This window comes from Triticum dicoccoides, chromosome 7A (assembly GCF_002162155.2).
Source record: "Triticum dicoccoides isolate Atlit2015 ecotype Zavitan chromosome 7A, WEW_v2.0, whole genome shotgun sequence".
In the NCBI taxonomy this organism is placed as follows: Eukaryota; Viridiplantae; Streptophyta; class Magnoliopsida; order Poales; family Poaceae; genus Triticum; species Triticum dicoccoides.
The window spans coordinates 485,825,463-485,846,064 of record NC_041392.1 but is presented as its reverse complement, the minus strand read 5'-3'; the positions used below and the strand labels follow the sequence as shown (position 1 = coordinate 485,846,064).

At 51.5% G+C, this 20,602-nt stretch overlaps 2 protein-coding genes across 2 annotated transcripts; one reads left to right on the top strand and one right to left on the bottom strand.

Annotated features, from left to right (window-relative positions):
* Positions 1–663: 663 nt before the first annotated feature.
* LOC119331892 (SWR1 complex subunit 2-like) lies at positions 664–3,840 on the top strand. Its single transcript, XM_037605070.1, has 11 exons — positions 664–824; positions 914–983; positions 1,070–1,141; positions 1,281–1,324; positions 1,428–1,698; positions 1,837–1,912; positions 2,001–2,120; positions 2,254–2,322; positions 2,414–2,456; positions 3,062–3,127; positions 3,261–3,840. Exons 1-11 carry the CDS (start codon positions 748–750, stop codon positions 3,451–3,453), a joined length of 1,101 nt encoding a protein of 366 aa, XP_037460967.1. The 5' UTR covers positions 664–747; the 3' UTR covers positions 3,454–3,840.
* Positions 3,841–14,229: 10,389 nt separating this feature from the next.
* Positions 14,230–20,064, bottom strand: LOC119328981 (nicalin-1-like). The gene is made up of 14 exons (XM_037601965.1): positions 19,694–20,064; positions 18,995–19,149; positions 18,398–18,501; positions 18,206–18,272; positions 17,861–17,953; positions 17,621–17,785; positions 17,391–17,531; positions 17,227–17,304; positions 16,578–16,690; positions 16,436–16,496; positions 15,292–15,459; positions 15,102–15,203; positions 14,784–14,873; positions 14,230–14,702 (listed from the first exon to the last, which is right to left on the bottom strand). Exons 1-14 carry the CDS (start codon positions 19,959–19,961, stop codon positions 14,640–14,642), a joined length of 1,668 nt encoding a protein of 555 aa, XP_037457862.1. The 5' UTR covers positions 19,962–20,064; the 3' UTR covers positions 14,230–14,639.
* Positions 20,065–20,602: the final 538 nt, after the last annotated feature.

Genomic DNA, 20,602 nt, shown 5'->3' with positions numbered 1-20,602 from the left:
TGAAAGAGCTACCGCCTACACGGGGATGCAACGAGTGAGAGAGCGGGGTGGAAAGAGAGATGAAGATGAGAGGGGAGGGGATGAGAAGAAGTAGGAGAGGAAAAGGAAGGGCGTATCAGCATGCTTCTCCGGCGAGCTCGCTAGCCGTCGTGGCAACGTTTCTGCAACATGTCATCTATTGCAAAAGGTTTTCTACAACACAAGCTTTTTTTGGAAAAATTATGTTAGAAAACGACCAACAACATTTCTACAACATACCCTCTGTTGCAAAGATTTCCGCAACATTACTTTTGCTGCAAATATTTTCAGGAGGAAAATAATGTTTAGAGGTGATTGCAACAAGCATCCTATTGCAGAGGGCCTATTGCAACATCACTCTGGTTGCAAAGAGATGTCACTGCTCATGTGGGTAGATTGGATGGCCATTCGCAGATCCATCTAAAAGTGATAGAGGCAGTTGATCTTTTTCCGTTATCAGACGGCCGACATGTAGCGTCTAGAGACACGAAGTAAAACTTTTATGATTAAGGAAAAAAGACTAAAGATCATCTCAGAAAAAGAAAGGAAAGACTAAAGATTTGGGCTTTACAGCTCAAAATATATATTTGGGCTGTTTTGGGCCGGTAGTGTTAACATAGATTTGGGCCGTCACTCGTCCGGTCGTCCCAACTCGTTGTTTCTCCCAAATCCCCCACTCGGCACCGCGAGACCGAACCCATTCGCCATCTCGCCGCCGGTGAAGTCGCCATGGCCGACCACGCCGCAAGCGAGGAGGAGCCGCCCATCCTGCTCGACCGCGCGGCGCGTGCCACCCGAGGAAAGAGGTGGTCTCCCTGCTCCTCGCTCTCCCTCCCCCTCGCCCTATACCTATCTTCCCTTCTCCTTACGCTGTCTGCCCCCCCTGATTGCGCAGGATAACCAAGCTCGTAGAGGAGGAGGTCGAGCTTGACGAGGCTTTCTGGGGCCAAGAAGCCCTGAAGGAGGTCCGTCGGTTGCTACGGAATCATCTCTTCTGCTCATATTCATAAGCTGTTTACTGTTCTTCAACTTGCTCCGTCCTTTCTGGCAGGACGAGGAGGATGATAACTATCAGGAAGAGCAGGATGCTGGTGATGTATTCGACAGTGATTTCGATGAAGATGTGAGATCCCTCCTTCTGCTCATCCCAATCTGTTCAATTGGTTTACTTATTCATTGTAGCTTTTGTAAAGTTGGTCTTCTCTTGCTCTGTTGCTCATAATAATTTTCTCACTGCCTGTGCTAATCCAACTCCTTTCCAGGAACCTCAACCTGACGACGACCCAGAGAAGGAAGTGAGTGAGAGGTAACACATGTTTCATGGTAGCTCATAAGCATATCAGAGCACATTCATGCACTGCGTAACAGTCAGTTATATATATCTAAATCGTGCCCTGATTATGGACAAGATTACCTATTAAGAAGCGGCTAGTTTTCCCTGGGAAGACCATGAAAAAAATGAAAGCCAAGAAGAAGAAGAAGAAGAATAAGGTCATCAAACTAGAGGATGATGAAGGCATAGATGACAAGAATCCTGATAAGACAACTTCATCCAAACAATCAGATGTTCCTGATGAATGGGAGTCTGAGAAAACGATCAGGAAATCAACCAGAACATCTGTCATTGTGAGACAAGCTGAGCGAGAAGCAATACGTGCTGAAAAGAAAGCTACTGCTAAGGTCTGTAAACCGTACAGCAGCCCTCCACGTATTGCATTCATGGTTATTAGTATATTCAGGGACAACAGAATCTTGTAGTACCAAACAAATGGCATTTTCAGGCTGATTGATTGTTTTCCCTCTTTTATACTGTACCAGCCAATTAAGAAGAGAAAAGAGGGAGAAGAAAAACGTATGACACAAGAAGAGATGCTCTTGGAAGCAGCTGAAACTGGTCTGTTTCCCTCTTCGTTGTGCCTTTCCCAAAGATAAAGATGGAATCTGCCAGTGTTGATTGACTAGTTTACCTTTGTCTATTTTAGAGATTATGAACATGAGAAATCTTGAACGTGTACTGGCAAGAGAGGAGGAGGTGAAGAAAAAAGCTGTTGTTCAGAAAGCTGTCTATGAGGGTCCTACACTTCGATTTCACTCGAGAGATGGTAACTACTATATGCATATCTGCTTACATGTGAATACTGAACTTAGAAGCTGCTCCTTTTGTGCTGCCTTTTTCAATTATAAGAACCTGTATCCTACGCGTGCTGATTACTAGTTATGATCATGCTGAATTAGGGGAATCACGTCTGGAATTCATTAATGGGGCATCATTTGGGTCTGAACTTTGTACGACTTCAACTCCTTGTAAGTGTTGGTTTCTCTTTGGTGCTGTACATTTTTATTTATCTGGCAGTTTGAATTCAATGTAGTCTTGTATTAATTTTTGTTATTGTAGATCCGGAGAAATCTGTTTGCGTTGTAACAGGACTTCCTGCCAAGTATGTTTTCTGTACACTAGTTTGCTCATTCCTTAATTCATGTTCCTTTTCCCTTGTATGTGAAGTTGGAGCTTCCTTCCATCCATGTTTATACAATTACATATTTCACTTGATAAAATTATGCACACATGTTTCTGGTTTTTAATCGCTGCGTGTTTTTACAGTGCAGTGTTGGTTGGTGGTGGTTTGTTTTATTGTGATATATATGTGTCTGTTGGTTAGAGAGTGTCAGATTATGTCCAATCCAACAATCCCATACAAATTGCATTGCCTGAATTATTTTTGTGCACACCCTAGTTCTAGCAATTGTTGTACTCTTCAGTGTGTTCTGTCGTGATGGAATAGCAAAGGTAGTACTCCCTCCGATCCATATTACTTGTTGCTCAAATGGGTGTTCCTAGCGCTGAAATACGTCTAGATACATCCATTTGAGCGACAGGTAATATGGATTGGAGGGAGTACTTGATTCGGTGATTTGAAATGAACATACTCCTACATTAGTATCACCTGAACTGATGCATTCTGTTACAAGCTGAGAGTGGGTTATGTCTCCATGGTTGTTATTTGAAGTGATAATCTTATTTTAGGCTTGGCTTTACTTGTAGATACCGTGATCCAAAGACTGGATTACCTTATGCGACAATGGCAGCGTTTAAGATCATCCGGGAGAGGTACACTTTGGTTCTTTCCTTGGAACTAACATTTTCCTTTCTGGGTTGTAACTCTTTAGTAAGTGAAACAGTGCTCAGTGTCTGAATGTAGACTTGCAGCATGCTAACATTTTCTATGGGTGCATGTGTTCAGTTTCCTGAAAGAGGAGCCGGATAAGAAGAGGCCCAACATGTCAAATATGGGAGAACTCTTTGAATCAGTAGCCGGCGAACATTCTACGCCTAAGAAGAAAAGAATAGAGTCAAAATCGCCAATATCAGGGGACCTAAGGCACGGCGGACGCTTCAGACGAATACCTGCTCTTGATGTCATGGACGAGGACTGACAAGAGATCTTCTCTGACAGTGCGGTTGCATATGATGCCACGTGTTAGCATGAGGACTTGCCAGAGATCTCTGCTGGCGTGGTTGCATACGATGCCGTGATAGCATGGGGACTGGCCGGAGATCTACGACGGCGTGGTTGCTTACGATTTCATGTTAGCATTAGAAACAGTAGAGATGTTCCTGATGCTGCCGCTTGTGCAATGGCATGTTGTAAACGAACTGCTGTCAGTTGATGGCTTCTTGTGTTAGGTGTGCTGGAATCGTGGTCCTAGGGACTGTTCAACATAGCCTCAGCATTGCACCCTGACTTCTAAGCCACGTTCCGTATCATTTTGACATGGAACTTGGCCTTTTCATTCACAATAATCTATTGTGCAATGTGTGTCGGATTTCGGGTTCCGGCAGACCTTTGAGGTTCGAACACTGGAGTGCGTGCAGAGATTTTGCCTTCTACCTACCTGTACCCCTCCGCCTTGCTAAGATCTAAGCTATGGAAAAAAACAACATAAAAGACACAGGGTTTATACTGGTTTGGGCCACCGTTGTAGTGTAATACCCTACTCCGGTGTGTGGTGTGGTGGATTGCCTCTTGGGCTGATGATGATGAACAATACAAGGAAGAACAGCCTCGCGAGGGTTTGTTCTTGGCCGGGGGATGAACTGCTATGAGGAGTTCAGTCACCCTTCTCTCTCTCTCTCTCTCTCTCTTCTCGATTCTCTCTCCGATTTCGGTCTCAGCTTGTTTCAGGGTTGGCCGATTCTAGATCCCCCCTACCCTGGGGGTGGCTAGTCCTATTTATAGGCAATGGCCCTGGGCCTCTTCCCAAATATTGAGCGGGAAGGGCGCTAACAATTGGCCATTTTGAAGGGGAACATCTGGTACACTTATCCTGACTAAAGTTGGTCCTCGCCTGCCAAAGACTCTGGTGGTGACGCTGGCTTGGGCTCTACAATGACTTCCTCCCTGCCATTGGACTGGTCTTGGTCTCGTTGCATCGAAACGGGCGCCTTTGCTTGATGCTCCCGCCTGCGCTTGCTCCCTTTGCACCAAAGAGGAAAGGAGGACACTGCACGGGCTGGCGCCCGCCTGGTGCCCTTGGTCGTCATGGCTTGCGTCACGGGCACCTCGTGAGGTACCCCGCCTTGATCTCTCTGCCTTCTCGCGAGCCAGCCTGATGAGGCCGTGCCTGAGGAAGCTCCGTGTCGTCTGCCCCGCGAGGCTTGGCCCCTCGCGAGGGTCTTGAGTCTGTGTTGATGAAGATGGGCCGTGCTGGGCCCCCTTTTGAGCCATGCCGCGGGCCGCAGGCAGGCAAGTCTGGGGACCCCCGTTTCTAGAACGCCGACAGTAGCCCCCGGGCCCAAGGCGCGCCCGGACTTGGCCGTGCAGGGAGGCGAAAGGGCAAGGGCGAAGCGCCGCGGGCCCTAACAGCCTGCGGCCTTGGGCGCCGCGTGGCGGTTGATTGGACGTGGGCACCTCAGCAACCGCGCGAGTTGATAAAGGAGCGGCATCTGCCTGGGCTTTGCTTTCTGCTTTCTCCGGTTGCTGCTCAGATCTCCTTTCTTGCGCCTCTCCTTCCTTCCTCCAAAATTTCCAGATCTACTCCGACCGCGTGACCTAGGAAGCCATGGCGCCTCGTCAGTCCCCGGCCGGAGCTTGGTACTCGTTTGTCCTGGACTCGCCGAACGTGTCGGAGGCGAGCCTTGCCCGGTTGCGCCGGATGGCGGCAGCGCAGGGCATCGACGGGGCGAAGGTGTTCAAGGCCGATTCCGCCACCCCTGAGGGCCAAGGGAGCACCTTCTATCCGTTCTTTGTAAGCGCCATTGCTGCTAGCCTGGTGCCTCCCTTCTCCGAGTTGTTCTTCTCTGTCCTCCGCCATTATAAGCTAGAGGCTCTGCATCTCCACCCCAACTCCGTCCTTCTCCTGGCAATCTTCGCCTATTACTGCAAGGCTCACGTAGGGGTGCAGCCCTCAGTGGCCTTGCTGCGCCACTACTTCTACCTCCGGACCTCTTGTGGTCCTGCTTCTGCGTGCGCGAGCTTCATCGCGTACGGTGGCGCCATTGCCATTTCGAACCCCGGGAAAAGGATTGAGGGCTTCAGGAGCAAGTGGGTCTTGGCAGATGCTGGGCGCATCCACCCTCGGCTGATCTTGCCCACGGAGCAACCCACGAGCTCCAGCGATTGGGGTCGAGCGGAGCTCGCGGACCCCCACGCGAAGCTGGTGTTGGAGAAGATGGACACGGATCTGAGGCCGGCCAACATGGCGGCGGCGAAGCTGACCGGCGCGTCGCTGCTGAGGGAATTCCTGGAGCACCAGCTGGCTCCGCTTCGGCAGTACTCACTTCCGATGTGGAGGCCCCACCCGAGCCCCGCGGCCTTGGCCAACAAAGATCTGGCTGCGGTCCTCCAATCTCTGGTGGGGGGCGATGTGGCGAGGTTGGAGGGCGCTCCTACGCCCTTGTTCCTCCGCGACGACTGGGAGCAGGTAGTGGAGTCCATGCCCGTCTTCAACGGGGACGGGCCCGTGCCCATGGAAACTCCCAGGGAATCGGTGGACGTGTCCTCCGACGACTCCAGCGAAGAGGAGGAAGGAGGGGAGCGGGAAAAAGGGCCTGACTCCGAGGCGACTGACGGAGAGTCGAGGGCTCCCCTCCCTCGGCGCAGGTCCCGCGTTCTCCGCCTCTCTCCGAGCGATGACGACCAGGATGATGACGAGCAGGACGGCGGGAGCTTGCCCCCGATCCCGAAGAAGGACAGGACCGGGCTGATCTCCCGCGGGTCTGCCCCGCCCCCGAGGCGGACCGCAGACGCGCCTTCCGCTTCCAAGCTTCCCGAGGTTGACCCTTCTAGCCGGCTTTCAGGCTTCAAATTTGGCCGGAGGCCGCTTGAACTCACTGGCGACGACCCATAAGCGCTTGATTCTTGTCTTTATTTCTTGTTCTGCTTCTGAGGCATGACGTCCGCATCTCTTGGATAGGCTGGTGCCCGCAGCAAAGAAGCCGAAGGGAGCTCCTGAGGTTCCCTCCGTGGCAGCGCCTCTGCCCGCGAAGGAGGGTGACCGCGACGCACGGGCTTCTCCTGCCCGGTCGTCCTCGCGAGGCCTGACTGAGCCGGCTGGGGCGAGCTCAGCCCCCATGGCCCAAGTGACTCCCGAGGTGCCTTCGCCTGCTTCCGCCACCACAGCCGTTGGGGCGCAGCAGGCTCCGCCTCAGGATGCTGTGGTCGCGTTGCCGCCTTCTCCTCCTGCTCCACCGGCTGCTGTCTCTCCGATTCCTCATGCCGTTCTAGATCGTGCTGCTGCTGAGCTGGACCGACTGCGGCAGGATCTTCTTGGCGCCGACCCTTGCTTGGTGGCCGGCGCTTGGAGCTGGCTTCAGGATGGGTTCGCTCCAACGCTTCGATTCGGGCGGCGCTGGTCCAGGCCTCGACGGCTTGCAATGAGGAGAGGCAGGCCATCCTTGAGGCGAAGCCTGCTCGTGACGCAGCCCTGGGGGAGGTGGTCGACGTCCGTGGTCGCTGCAAGGCACTGGAGGACGAGTTGCACGGCCTGCGGGACCAGCTCGCGAAAGAGGCCCGCCTTCGCCAAGAGCAGGAAGAAGGCGTGAAGGCTCGCGAGGCGGCCGTCAAGGAGAGGGAGGTCAAGCTCAGGAGGCGTCGTGACCGCCTAGGCGCACTGGAGCAGGAGTTGGAGGCAAGGAAGGCCGAGCTGGACGACAAGGCCCAGGTTCTTGCCGAGGACCACGTGGCCTTCGCGGAGATGGAGGCGAAGGCTCGCTCCTCGCTGAGGACACTTTACGACAGCGGCCTGGAGAGCCCGCTGGCTGGCGCCGAGGACGGCCCCGCCAAGCTGCTTCTCTTTCTGGTTCGCGCTCTTGAAGACGTCGCCCTTGGCCTTGGCCCCACGGCTGAGGCCGAGGCGCGTGTCCTGTCTTCTGCAGCGCTGGCGCGGGTCCTCACCCACATCTACCTTCGCGATCCCGGCGCCGACCTCGACAGCCTGCTGGAGCCAATAAGCGGCGAGCGTGCCGCTGCCGCTGCCGAGGCCGTGAAGGGTCGCGCGGAGGCTCTGCTGGGGAAGTTCTGGGCCTTCAGCACCAAGCCGAAGCAAGGCGCTGCCGACCCCGCTGCTCCATGAGGCGAACCCACTCCGCGCTGCTCCACCGCCGACAAGTGACTCCGTTGTGGCTCCTGTCCTGCTTTTAATTCCTCCACATGTATCATGCCTCGGGGAGGCGTTTAAACTTGCGTTTGGCATTGAGATAACAGTCTGGACTGTAATATTTGCTTTTGAATTCCTTGAAATTTACGCTTTTCCTTCCTACTTGCTTGTGTTCTACGCCGGCAGAGCCCGGCCCCGCGCATACCTTAGCCGCCGTTAGCCCTGACCGGAAATCAGGACGGGACCAAGGAGTGAGGGGCTACGTGACAAGTTAGGCTCCTGAGTCGCGATGCTCAGGAGTCCCCCTTGGCGCACGAACAACAAGTAGGGAGGTGTGATGTGGGTGGATCTATCATTCTACGTCTATAGAGCCCGGCCGCACGCATACCTCAACCGCCATTAGCCTTTTGGAACTAAGGAGTGAGGGGCTACGTGACCAGTTAGGCTCCTGAGTCGCGATGCTCAGGAGTCCCCCTTGACGCTCAAACGACCTTCGTACCTTGGCTCCGCTCGGGGAGAGACGCGCGACGAACCAGGCCCGGGGGGCCTGGCTGGGTGGCGTGCGTCTGGGCGTGACCCAGGCGCAGCCCCCGTGCCCAGCCCCCTCGCGCGGCACTCCCGAGGGAAGGCGTTACGATGAGGCTAGACACTGATCTCTGGGCTCCCTGAGGTTGGTGCGGCCCGGGGGCCGCCCTCAGTTGTTTATCACCAGCGCGGAGCATAGCGCTTCCGTATGTGTATGGGCATAGCCGCTCCTCGGCAGTGTCGTCAGCCAGCGCGGAGCATGGTGCTTCCACTGGTACGTGGGAGGGGGCTCCCTTCGGGAGAAGCCCCCGGGGCGTGTATAGCCCCGCCCTGACACGTGGCTGGCACGGTAGGGCCTGGCGAGGTGTATCTGGGCACCCGTGAGCCAGCGCGGGACTCACGGGGCCCTACCTCTAGGCGGGTTGCGCCTGCCACTGGGCTTTATCTTGTGATGTGTCCCTGCAAACTTGGTTAGATGCCGACACTCTACGTCCTCGGGTCCCGGCCCTTGAGCTGGTCTCAGCCGTCGCTGGTATGCCAGGTCGCGATGCCGTGGACAAGGCCAGAGGGTGAGGGCTGGAGAGCCAGTAAGAGCCCTGAGTCGCGATGCTCAGGTACCCCCCCCTTTAACATGCAAGTGGTCGGCATGGAGAAGAAGAGGTGCCGTGGACAGGCATCAAATAATCAAGTATGGTGGGTCGAACGCATAGCCGGAAATAAACGCAAAAGGGATACCTGCCGCTGGGCCTGGCCCGAGCGACTTGGGGATGATGCAGCCCGAGGGGCGCCCCCAACAAGGTAAGCTAACAACATGAAATAAAAGGGATACATGCCGCAGGGACGGACCCACGCGGCCTGGGAATAATGCAGCCCTGGGGGGGCGCTCCCAGTTGGAAGTAAAACTTGAAAGATGTCACCTGATGATATTGAGGACGAAGGAGTGTTGGTGTAGCAGACTCGGTGGGCTGCGGAAGCCGATCCTCACGAGCCCCCAGGTCTAGGGGCCTCGAGAGGCTCCGAAGGTGCTGGTGGCTCCTCGCGGACCATCTCCATCTCCGCCAGGGCTGCGGAACGCCTGGCCTCTTGTGCCTCCATGATGCCCCTCATGAGGCGCTGGTACGTGGCAGCCGCGTTCGGCAAGCCGTAAGGCATGCGAACGTAGTTGTGGGGTGGACCTTCGCAGCGCCCCACTCACGAGGGCCAGAGGCGCTCCAGAGAGGCGACTCGATTGAGCCCTGGTATGTCGATGCAGACGCGCAGCCCTTCATCCTCGCCTGGATGGGAAGCCACAACTGGTAGGCGGCGGCCGCCTTTCATGACTCTTGACTCCTGTAGCTCCTGAATGGCCTTGCTGATGAACTCATGAGGGTCTAGCTCTTCTTGCCTTACTCCTTCTTGAGAGAAACGTGCTTCGAAACACGTCTCCATGTGGTGCCCAAGCGCCTCCCTCGTGACCTTAGCCAGGTCGGTGGCCCTCCAGGGGAGAGCCCCCGAGCCCTGCCTGAGGAGGGCGCCGGGCGCACTTTCCTATGTGATGGAAGGAGGTTCCCCCTGGGCAGGCGCGGGCCCTGAGGGGCCTGCCTTTTGAGGGGCCGCGCCTGACGATGTCTTCTTCTTCTTGGGGGCGGTCTCGGGAAGCCTCCTGCTTCCGCTATCCGAGTCTTCCAGTGACGCGGCCTGAAAGGATCGTTCCAGGAAACACACCATGTCCTTCTCTTCACAGGGCACCGTGATGACTCCGCCACTTCCTGGCATCTTGAGGACGTTGTAGCCGTGGTGAGTTACGGCCATGAACTTGGCCAGCGCTGGGTACCCAAGGATGGCGTTGTACGGCAGGCGAATGTGAGTGACGTCGAAGTCGATGAGCTCGGTGCGGTAGTTGTCGCGTGCCCCGAAGGTGACAGGGAGGCGGACCTGCCCAATCGAGACCGTGGAGCCGTTGGTGACTCCGAAGAAAGGCTTGGTTGGCTGAAGCTGGCTGTAGGGCACTTGGAGATTGTTGAATGTTTTCACGGACAGGACGTTGAGCCCTGCCCCGCCATCGATGAGGGTCCTGGTGACCACCATGTTGCTGATGATTGAGGAACAAAGCATCGGGAGGACTCCGACTGTAGCCGTACACTTGAGCTGATCTGCTGAGCTGAACGTGATGGCGCACGCCGACCACCTGAGAGGGTGCGTGGCTTCGAGCTTGGGGAGGACTGCATTCACTTCGCGGGCGAACTGCTTGAAGATGCGTTGAGAGGCTGGGGCTTGAGGCCCGCCCAGGATGCAGGCGATCGCGCGCGGCTCCTGGAAGCCCCCAGCCCCCTCGTCCTGATGGCGGTCCTCGTTTCTCCTTGGCTGCGGCGGCAGCGGAGGGAGGCCCGCGTTGCCTTGCGGGCGATCCTCGCGAGGCTGATCCCTCCAGTCTCCCTCGCGAGGCGGGTCTTGCCAGCAATCCTCGCGAGGTCGATCGCGCCACCCTTGGCGCGGGCAGCGGTCTTCCTAGCGTCCTGCGTTCCTTCCTCCTCCTCGACCGTAGCCCCGGTCACCGCGGTCGGGGCGACGGCCGATCCTTCCTTCTCGCACGGCTCGGAGCTCTTGACATTCGTTGGTGTTGTGGGTGTGGAGGTCGTGGTACACACAGTACCGACGGCCCTTGGAAGGTTCGGGCTGATCTCTGCCCCGCTTGGTGTCTGGTTCTGCCGCGAGCACGGCAGCTCCCTTGCGCTTCACATCCTTGGCCTTGGGCTTCTTCTCTTCTGGGTCTGCGGCAGGCAGCTCGAGGAGGGAGAGACGCCCTTCCTCAGCCCTGGCGCACTTGGTTGCCAAGTTGAACAGCTCCAAGGAAGTGCACAGGTCTTCATGCATCGCCAGCTCCTCCTTCATCTTGACATCGCGCACGCCGTCGGAGAAGGCTGAGATGATGGCCTTCTCGGTCACCTTGGGAATCTTGAGGTGTGCGTTGTTGAAGCGCTGGATGTACTTCTGCAGGGTCTCTCCGGGTTGTTGCTTGATGCGGCACATGTCGCTCACGGCGGGTGGCCGATCGCGAGTACCTTGGAAGTTGGCGATGAAGCGGGTGCGCATCTCGTCCCAGGAGGAGATCGTGCCTGGAGCCAGGTTCAGGAGCTAGGTGCGGGCCCCGTCCTTGAGCGCCATGGGAAACCAGTTCGCCATGACCTTCTCGTCTTCGTTGGCAGCTTCGATGCCCAGCTCATAGAGCTGGAGGAACTCCGCAGGGTCGGCCGTGCCATCGTAACGAGGAGGTAGGTCTGGCTTGAACTTGTCGGGCCACGCGACACTACGTAGCTCGGTGGTGAAGGCACGGCAGCCTTCTGTGGCCACGGGAGGCCTTGGGTAACGGAGAGCTTGGTCTTGCATGTCCCCACGCGCTGCAGCTGGGAACAGCGCGGGGTCTTGACGTGCGGGAGCAGGAGCATGGTCGCAACGTGCTGGAGCAGGGAGCGCCCGGGCAGCTTCTTGCGGGCGAGGGACTTCTTGGCAGCTCTGCTCTTGCCGCGCTGGCACCTGACGGAGCGGGTTCCGCCCAGGGGCCACGCGCCTTGGAGCCATGGCGCCTTCTTGAGGAGGAGGCGGCCGGGGCGCCGCCGGAGCTTCGTCGCCCGCGCGGGGCGGGGTGCGGTGCAGCGGAACGGACGGCACGGGAGAGCCCCCTGCGGCGCGGACGAGCTCGGCGATGCGGTCGAGCCATTCTTCGTAGACGTCGTCGATGGGACGGTAGCGCAGGAGCTCGTTTGCCGCGATGAGCGCAGCTCGAGCCTCCATGCGTGCGCGGAGCGCGCGGGACGAAGAACCAGCTGGGGTGAGCGAGGGAGTAGCGGTGCGGCCGTCTTGCCGCACGGACGGGTGCTGAGACGACGCTTACTGCTCGTCCCCCGCCGGGCCTGTGGCGGCGTTGACGGCAGGTGACAGGAAACGGCGAGGACGCCCGCCGACAGGAGCCGTCTGGGTGACGCGGGAAGCGAGAGCGGCCCGGCGCTCGGCGCGGGCCCGACAGTGTCAGACATGGACGCGATGGTCGGAGGAGAACGGGGTGGTGGAAGACGAATTCCGGCGCACCCCTACCTGGCGCGCCAAATGTCGGATTTCGGGTTCCGGCAGACCCTTAAGGTTCGAACACTGGGGTGCACGCGGGGATTTCGCCTTCTACCTACCTGCACCCCTCCGCCTTGCTAAGATCTAAGCTATGGAAAGAACAACATAAGAGACACAGGGTTTATACTGGTTCGGGCCACCGTTGTGGTGTAATACCCTACTCCGGTGTGTGGCGTGGTGGATTGCCTCTTGGGCTGATGATGATGAATAATACAAGGAAGAACAGCCTCGCGAGGGTTTGTTCTTGGCCGAGGGGATGAACTGCTAAGAGGAGTTCAGTCACCCTTCTCTCTCTCTTCTCGATTTTCTCTCTGATTTCGGTCTCAGCTTGTTTCAGGGTTGGCCGATTTTAGATCCACCCTACCCTGGGGGTGGCTAGTCCTATTTATAGGCAATGGCCCTGGGCCTCTTCCCAAATATTGAGCGGGAAGGACGCCAACAATTGGCCATTTTGAAGGGGAACATCTGGTACACTTATCCTGACTAAAGTTGGTCCTCGCCTGTCAAAGACTCTGGTGGTGGCGTTGGCTTGGGCTCCACAATGACTTCCTCCCTACCATTGGACTGGTCTTGATCTTGTTGCACCGAAACGGGCGCCTTTGCTTGATGCTCCCACCTACGCTTGCTCCCTTTGCACCAAAGAGGAAAGGAGGACACTGCGCGGGCTGGCGCCAGCCTGGCGCCCTTGGTCGTCATGGCTTGCGTCACGGGCACCTCGTGAGGTACCCCGCCTTGATCTCTCCGTCTCCTCGCGAGCCAGCCTGATAAGGCCGTGCCTGAGGAAGCTCCGTGTCGTCCGCCTCGCGAGGCTTGGCCCCTCGCGAGGGTTTTGAGTCTGTGTTGATGAAGATGGGCCGTGCTGGGCCCCCTTTTGAGCCACGCCACAGGCCGCAAGCAAGCAAGTCTAGGGACCCTCGTTTCCAAAACACCGATAATGTGGTTTTTGTTGACGACATTTCATACGTACATGTAATCTGCAAGTATCCAGGGGAGAGTCGCCCCACCCAATGAAGACTGGCTGGTATCAGCTTTCAGAACACCTTATCTTGGCCTTTGGCAACAAGCTGATACGCCACTACTCACATGGTGTCAAGCAGCAAGAAAGAACAAGACGCTTGCGCTTTCCATGGCTGCGCCCACCATCAGAGCTCATCCCCAGCACCTGTTTCTGAAAGCAGATGATCGCCCACCATCAGAGCTCATCCTGGAGCTGTTGGAGAACGTCGGTGGTCTGATGACTATTGTGCACAATACCCTCAACACTGAACAGGCATGCAAGCGTGTGCTATCACCATTCCACACAGGGGCAGGTGATGATCAACAGAAGTTTGAAGCGTATGCTACAGTTTTGGATGTACCATTAACAGAAGTTTGAAAAGCATCATGCATGCATATAATAAATCTGAAAAAATAAAAATAGGATCATGCATGCATATGTATTCTGAACGGCCATATATATCCCAACGTCCGCAGGTAAGCTGGAATCCTCCTTACGTCCAAGTGGTCGGATACGACTTTGGAAGTTAAACACGAGTCCCATGGTCGTCCAGGTGAGAGCGGGAGTCCGTCGGCAAGCCTTGCTGCATATAGAAGTAGCGCACACGTTCCTCTGATTTGTGATGGAGTCCCAGTTTCCCAGATACAGTGGAATCGAGGCCTGGTGCTGAAACGAGCTCCAGATCTGCCATGTGATCTCGACGAGAAGCAGATATGGTGGAACCGGGACCTGGTGTCTGTACAACTGCAGACCCGCAGCTCGATCTGGGTGCTTGTTCACCTCTCCACCAGGGGTGGCTGCACCAGAACATCGGAAGGATGCATCGAGTGCCCTGTCTCTCCGAATGGGTCACCTGAATTTTCAGCGCGGTTTTTGTTTTGTCAAGAATATTCCGCCCAGGTCGTCTTTTCCCTGTAAATAGCTACCCCCACATCCAAACAAGGCCTAAGGGAATCATGCATCCCAATCCATTACAAGTACATTAAAACAAGGTATGAAGCAGGATGCAGTTCTGCTTTGAGTGTATTCAGAAGATGTATCTCACTGTACCCAAGTACAGATTTGGGAGTACAGAGTGGTGCTCTCTATCCATACATAACACAGTAACACACTGCCACGATGATTATGCAGATAGGCCTTCTACTTCACAGTAGCCAGAAATGAAAAAAATAAATAACAGACAACAAATTACAGTCAAAATTCCTTGTGTGCAGAAGAAAATGTTTTCGCCCTGGAGAATCTGATGCCGCTCACATTGGCTAGAGAACAAAGGGTAATTCTGAAAATTACAGGTCTATCTGCTGTGGAAAGCTTAGCTTTTCGTAAATCCTGGTGTCTAGCGCTCTTCTAACTAGGCATGCACTTCTCCTCGTTACTAATACACAAAACATGATGATCTAGCCTATGCTCCCTTGACTTTACGTGATGGAGGCCGCCGGAATATGTTAATGAGATCGTCGAGGCCCTGTTCAAGAGAAAACGTATCATCTCAGTTGCAGGGAAAGAAAGCTTCTAGTTATGTTTACAGAAATGAATCGGTCCATACCCGTGTTGTGATTACTAGGAAACTGAAGAGAACAATTAGATAGGAACCGAGCACCAGAAGGAATAACAGGTCGAAAGTAACACTTGCAACCTGTGAAATGGACAATCAAAGGCCAGTTGAGGTTCTTTCAATGTGGTAATGGTGATATCTAAGAAAAGCAACATAAAAGGTGGATAGGAATTCATCCGTGGATGACACATCACAAGGCACTACCAAGCTAGAGGCTCTATATATGCTCAGTACACTTTTATGTCATTCTGAAATTAAATGGCGATATCCAAACATGGAGAAAGTGTGGCATGAAGCTTACACACTTACCTGGTATACGTTTAAAGTTGATTTTGTTGCATCATAGAAAGTGAACATGCCATCAAGGACGTCATTTTGAACATGCACATCCGTAGTATGCTCGGACAGTTCCTGCACCAATATATAGATAGTGTCATGGCTTGCGAGGAAACTATGAACAAGGTGAACTAGATGAGGTCACTGATAGCAGGTACGCAACCTTTTTAAGTGCTACGATGAAGGGGTCATTCTTCTGAAGAAAAGGCGCAACCCGTGGTGTCCGTGAAAAAAGATCCAACCAGGACCGGATGTAGTGAGGACTGATGGCTAAACTGCTGTTATCAGCAAAAACATCAATGTTCCTTCCTCTCAACCCGTAGATTTGTCTCTGTGAAGAGGCATTATTAGTATAATATCAGACTTCATCTAACTATAAGAATCTTGGTTCAGAAGAGCAAGAGGCGGACGGTAACTTTAGTTCTTCCAATCACTTATTATAGCAGCATTTTGCACATCTAATCATTTTAACATTCAAACATGCCACCTAAATAACAAGAAACCACTGAAACATGGATGGACGGCAGAATCTCCTAAACCTTCGTCTAATTATAAGAATCCTGATTTAGAAAAGAGCAAGCGGCAGCCAGTAACTTTAGTTCTTCCAATCAATCATCATAGCGGCATTTTGCTTACCTAATAAATTCTTGCATCACATTCAAACAGACATGCTACCTAAATAACAGTATCACATGAAACAATTGTAGTATGGATGAACAGCTGAATCTCCTAAACCTTCGTCTAACTATAAGAATCCTGGTTCAGAAAAGAGCAAGAGGTAACCAGTGACTTTAGTTCTTCCAAACAATTATCATAGCAGCAATTTACATTTCTAATGATTTTTAGCATCACACATGCTTATAACATGAAACCATTGTAACATGGATGAATGGCAGAATCTCCTAAACCTTTGTCTAACTATAAGAATCCTGGTTCAGAAGAAAGCAAGAGGTAATCAGTAACTTTAGTTCTTCCAAACACTCATCATAGCAGTAATTTGCATTTCTAATGATTTTTTGCATCACTCAAACATGCTTATAACACAAAACCATTGTAACATGGATGAACGGCAGAATCTCCTAAACTGGTATTTCTATGCAGCTAGACATTTGAGTGTAACTGAAGCACTAAAATAACTCGATCAACTTTGTGTTGACATATTTCAGGAGAAACTTCATGCTAAGTTAAAACCAGTTGAACAGGTATATTATCCTACATACATGCTACTGCTGTGGACATTTAAATCTAAATTTCTAACCAAAGTGCAAAGTAAAATGAAAAAATTCAGAGCAAATGATTTAGCTTACCGCAAGACTCTCAGAAACTAATTTGACAGTTCTCATTACTGACTCAACATCTGCTGATTCTCTGAAAGAAGGAATATACAAGTAAAATATTAAAAACTAAGACAGTGAAAAAAGGATTAGGGTGTATTAGAAGTGACTTCACCTAGTGTCATACAGACCACCAGTGCTTTCCAAAAATTCAGGAGGTGTAGACAATTCCGAAAGAGTTAGCGCAGTCACCCTAAACCTCGAGAATTGCTCATGTTCCCATGCTACCTGCAAGATTGCAAGCATGTCACTTGGCAAGCTTGAAAGTTTAACGAAATAGAATAGTTAATCAGCAATGCTAAAGCGGTAAAAGGCTTCTAGATTCCAAAATGTAAATACTAAAAAAGCATATTAACTTCTACAAATAGCATATACTCCCTCCGTTCCTAAATATAAGGCTTTTTAGAGATTTCAATGCAGACTACATACAGAGAAAAATGAGTGAATCTACACTCTAAAATATGTCTATACATCCGTATGTTAGTCCGTATTGAAATCTCTAAAAGGTCTTATATTTAGAAACGGAGGGATAGTTCTGAACTCGTTTCTAAACCAGCCCTGATGCTAATACTAAGCTAATTCTTGATCCTGCACTCGAAATACTATGTCAGGCTACCATGCCAGAAGAATTGATTCACCAATAAATATTTCAAATGCTATCATGCTAGTACTGACAGTAAGTACATGTAAGATGGATTATCTGAAATCCTGATGGGATCCAAACCTAATGAAGGTTTACAATGCTTCAAAAGGCAAGAACATACTCTAGAATTTGACACATTAATCTTCTTGTGCTTGATGCCGACTGAAATGCCCATTTCCTTGGAGACATCTGAAAAATCCTGAAGCAAAGAAACTTCGAGTTGTGAATGACTTATCATTGCAGACAATTGAGGTTATGGACCAAAAACTTGAAATGGCTCTGTACTTCAAAGATTTGCTTGATGTAAGGGTTCTCTGGAGGCTTTGATACATGCATCCAGAGATCATTGCTCCAGGAACCAACGCTATTCAAGCAAATTGCATAGTCAATACTCTCGCGTACACGCTGATCGAAACTTCTAAGCCACTGTAACAAAATTTGAAAACCATACAGCTGTGAGTTGACCATGAATATGCACCAGAAGGCTTTCATAATGGCGCAAGATGATCACTAACCTTGCTAGTTCCATTGTAATTGTAGGGTCCGCCAGATGTTAATCCAAAGAGAAGATTAAACTTGCCTCTGGTCTTAGGACTTGAATAGAGGCGTGAAAAGATCCTTGCAATTTCTAGAAGAGCCACAGCTCCACTTCCATTGCTGTCACTTCCCACGGAAAGCGCCTAAAAACATATGTATTATGAAAATATTGAAAATAATATCAAAGATTCTTGAAACATTTTTTCTGGGTTACATACAGGTGCAGCACCAAAAGTGTCATAGTTTGCAACTATGGCAATGGTTGGAAGCTGTTCAGCATCGCCCTCTCCGTTCGATCCAGGTAACCATCCCTGCAACTCAAAGATATTAAACTTAGTCCTGTTGACATCTCATGAAAGATGGGAAACACTATTATATTTATAAGAGTCAGATATCAGGTGTAGCAATCACTTCTGGCATATAGCCAGCCATTCATCATGGTCTATTTAATTGTTTGTTTCGAAAGAAAACAGATCTATAAGATGTTGCAGTGAATTATAAAGTAAATAAGATCAACCTGATGAATGCGAAAGTAGACAGTAAATTCATGTCAGAGCAGCTACCTGGATATTTGAAATGGTTGGAGATGACACCTTTTTAGGTTCCGCAGAAGGCACTACAAGCTTGTATCTACAAGTCCAAAAGATAATCAAGACCATGCAGGAGGCTGACAATTTATAGTCAAGTGCTACACTAATTATAGTGCAAAATGCTGGACACTCGAGAGTATGCTGAGTTTCGTCTTCAAGTATTACCCTCCTGTTGATGCAGAGGCTGGCTGGCCTGAAGAGGCAATTTTACGAATATCTGCCAATAGGTTATCCAAATTGTCGTCATGGAAAGCGAAGTACACTGGAAACTGCATTGAGTAATGCACATGAGTTAGCCAAAATATTATATCATATTTAAAAAGTTGATCACTGAACAAAGAGGAAGCAGGACATTTAGACTGCAAAAAAAAAAAACATTAGCAAATCTGAAGGAAAGATCACTATTTATAAAAACAATGTTATACTGTAAAGAGGGTCACAGAAACTGTTGGTGCTCTACCAATAGCAATTTAAAGCGTGCATCCTTCAAAACAAAGAGAAGTTTGGTTAACAGCTAAAAGCACCAATCAGCATTTCAAATGCAACTATAATTGTATTAGTTTTGTTGAGCTACATTGCCAAATACAAATTTACAAAATAGATTGCAGAAGCTCAATGCATATTTACAGTGTTATAATTTGTACTTCTAAATGTTATATCTGTGGAGCTATGTGATATAACTAACTAGATACTGTATAAGTAATGGAACATATAAATCACAAGCAAAGATAGAAATAATTGCCTAAGAGATTTATAACTTACCGGCACTTCTTCATGCATGAGCAACTTTTCTAGCTCAGCCAGCACATTCTTTGGTTCCCCCTTGTCATCGTTGTTTCCCTCAACATTCTTAGTGCTGATGTTTCTCGGGAGCAGAATGAGCAACCCTCCAAGATGTTTTTTCTCTGCCAGGTACTCTGAGTAGTACGTAATGAAACAGAAGTTTGTCAACACTATTATTTCAATCAAATTTCATGTGCAAAATAAATAATTAATACTGTGGTTCATTGAAGAAACATGATCTTTTTCGGATGGCTCATGCATGATGGAACATCATCGTTGAGTCATGATTGTTGTAGTTTAGATGCCATGACTTGACAGTTCGTAATGCCACATGAGTGAGTGCATACATTTTGGTAGGAGTAAGTACCAAACAAGTCAGATGATATAACTGAAGGCATACTAAAGCCCATAAATAGAGCTTATCCTGGCTGCGACCCGGTTGCTGTAACTAAACGAGCAGCATGTGCCATTTAGAAACACGAAAGTAACAGATACACCCCGACACCGGAATCTTACGAGATCGGAAAGTATATCGCAAACACTACACATCTCGATCGGCAATGCGAAGTGGCACACAGATCGAGCTCAATTCTAGCTAGAGCCGGCGAAGAGCTCGTCTCATCTACTACAGCGTGCTGGTACTAGGAGGATGGGGCGTAAGAGGGAGGGCGGGAGTACCTCGGAGGAAGGAGAGCGGGAGGTCGAGCAGCGGCGCGACGAGCGCGGAGCGGGAGAGGTCGGCCCCCGCGGGGAGCGGGAAGGCGGCGGCGTGGTGGTTGAGCGCGGCGGCGCGGGAGCCGAGCGGGGCGCCGGCGAGGTCGTACTGGATGAGGCGGTAGACGCCGACGGCGGCGGCCGCGTCACCGAGCTCGACGCAGGCGAGGAGGACGAGCAGGACGGCGAGCGCGGAGGAGACGGAGGCGACCACCTCCCCGGAGGGAGACATGGCCGGCGCGGCGGGGTGGGGTGGGGCTCCGGAGCCGGGGCGGAGATGCAGATGCAGCCGCTGCCGCTGCCGCTGCTGCCGATCTGATTGGTATCAGACTGGTGTTCAATCAAACCAAGTCCTCCTCTCGACCTCACCTTCACTGCGTGCGGAGGTGGCGGCGTGGACTCGCGTGGTAATTCCCTCTGCTTTTCTGGGCTCCTTCGCATAAACTTCACCATGTGATTTCCGATCGTGGATTAACATCGCATGCATGCATAATGGAACAGGTCATGTGCGGGCTTGGCATAGTTAATTGATACTGCCATGCTTCGGTTAATTAGTGGCTATAAACTAATCCCATGGGTGAAACATCATGGTAACTTTGCAATGTCAAGTGACTAGCTACATTCTTGTTTGGCATCGCGATATTATTTGTTGTGTTCAGCTACGTTCTTATTTTACTCGTTGAGAGTCAGGCTCCACTCTGACGTGCTTTGCATCTTTGAATTCCAATGATGCTTATAAAAAGGAAAAAAAATGATGTTGTGTTTCTTAGGTTATTAGGCAATTTTTATTAAGCTAAATTCAGTTTGGCAACATAATAAATGTGCTAACAAAGCATATCATGTATGATAAACCAGGCACATTTAGCATATATA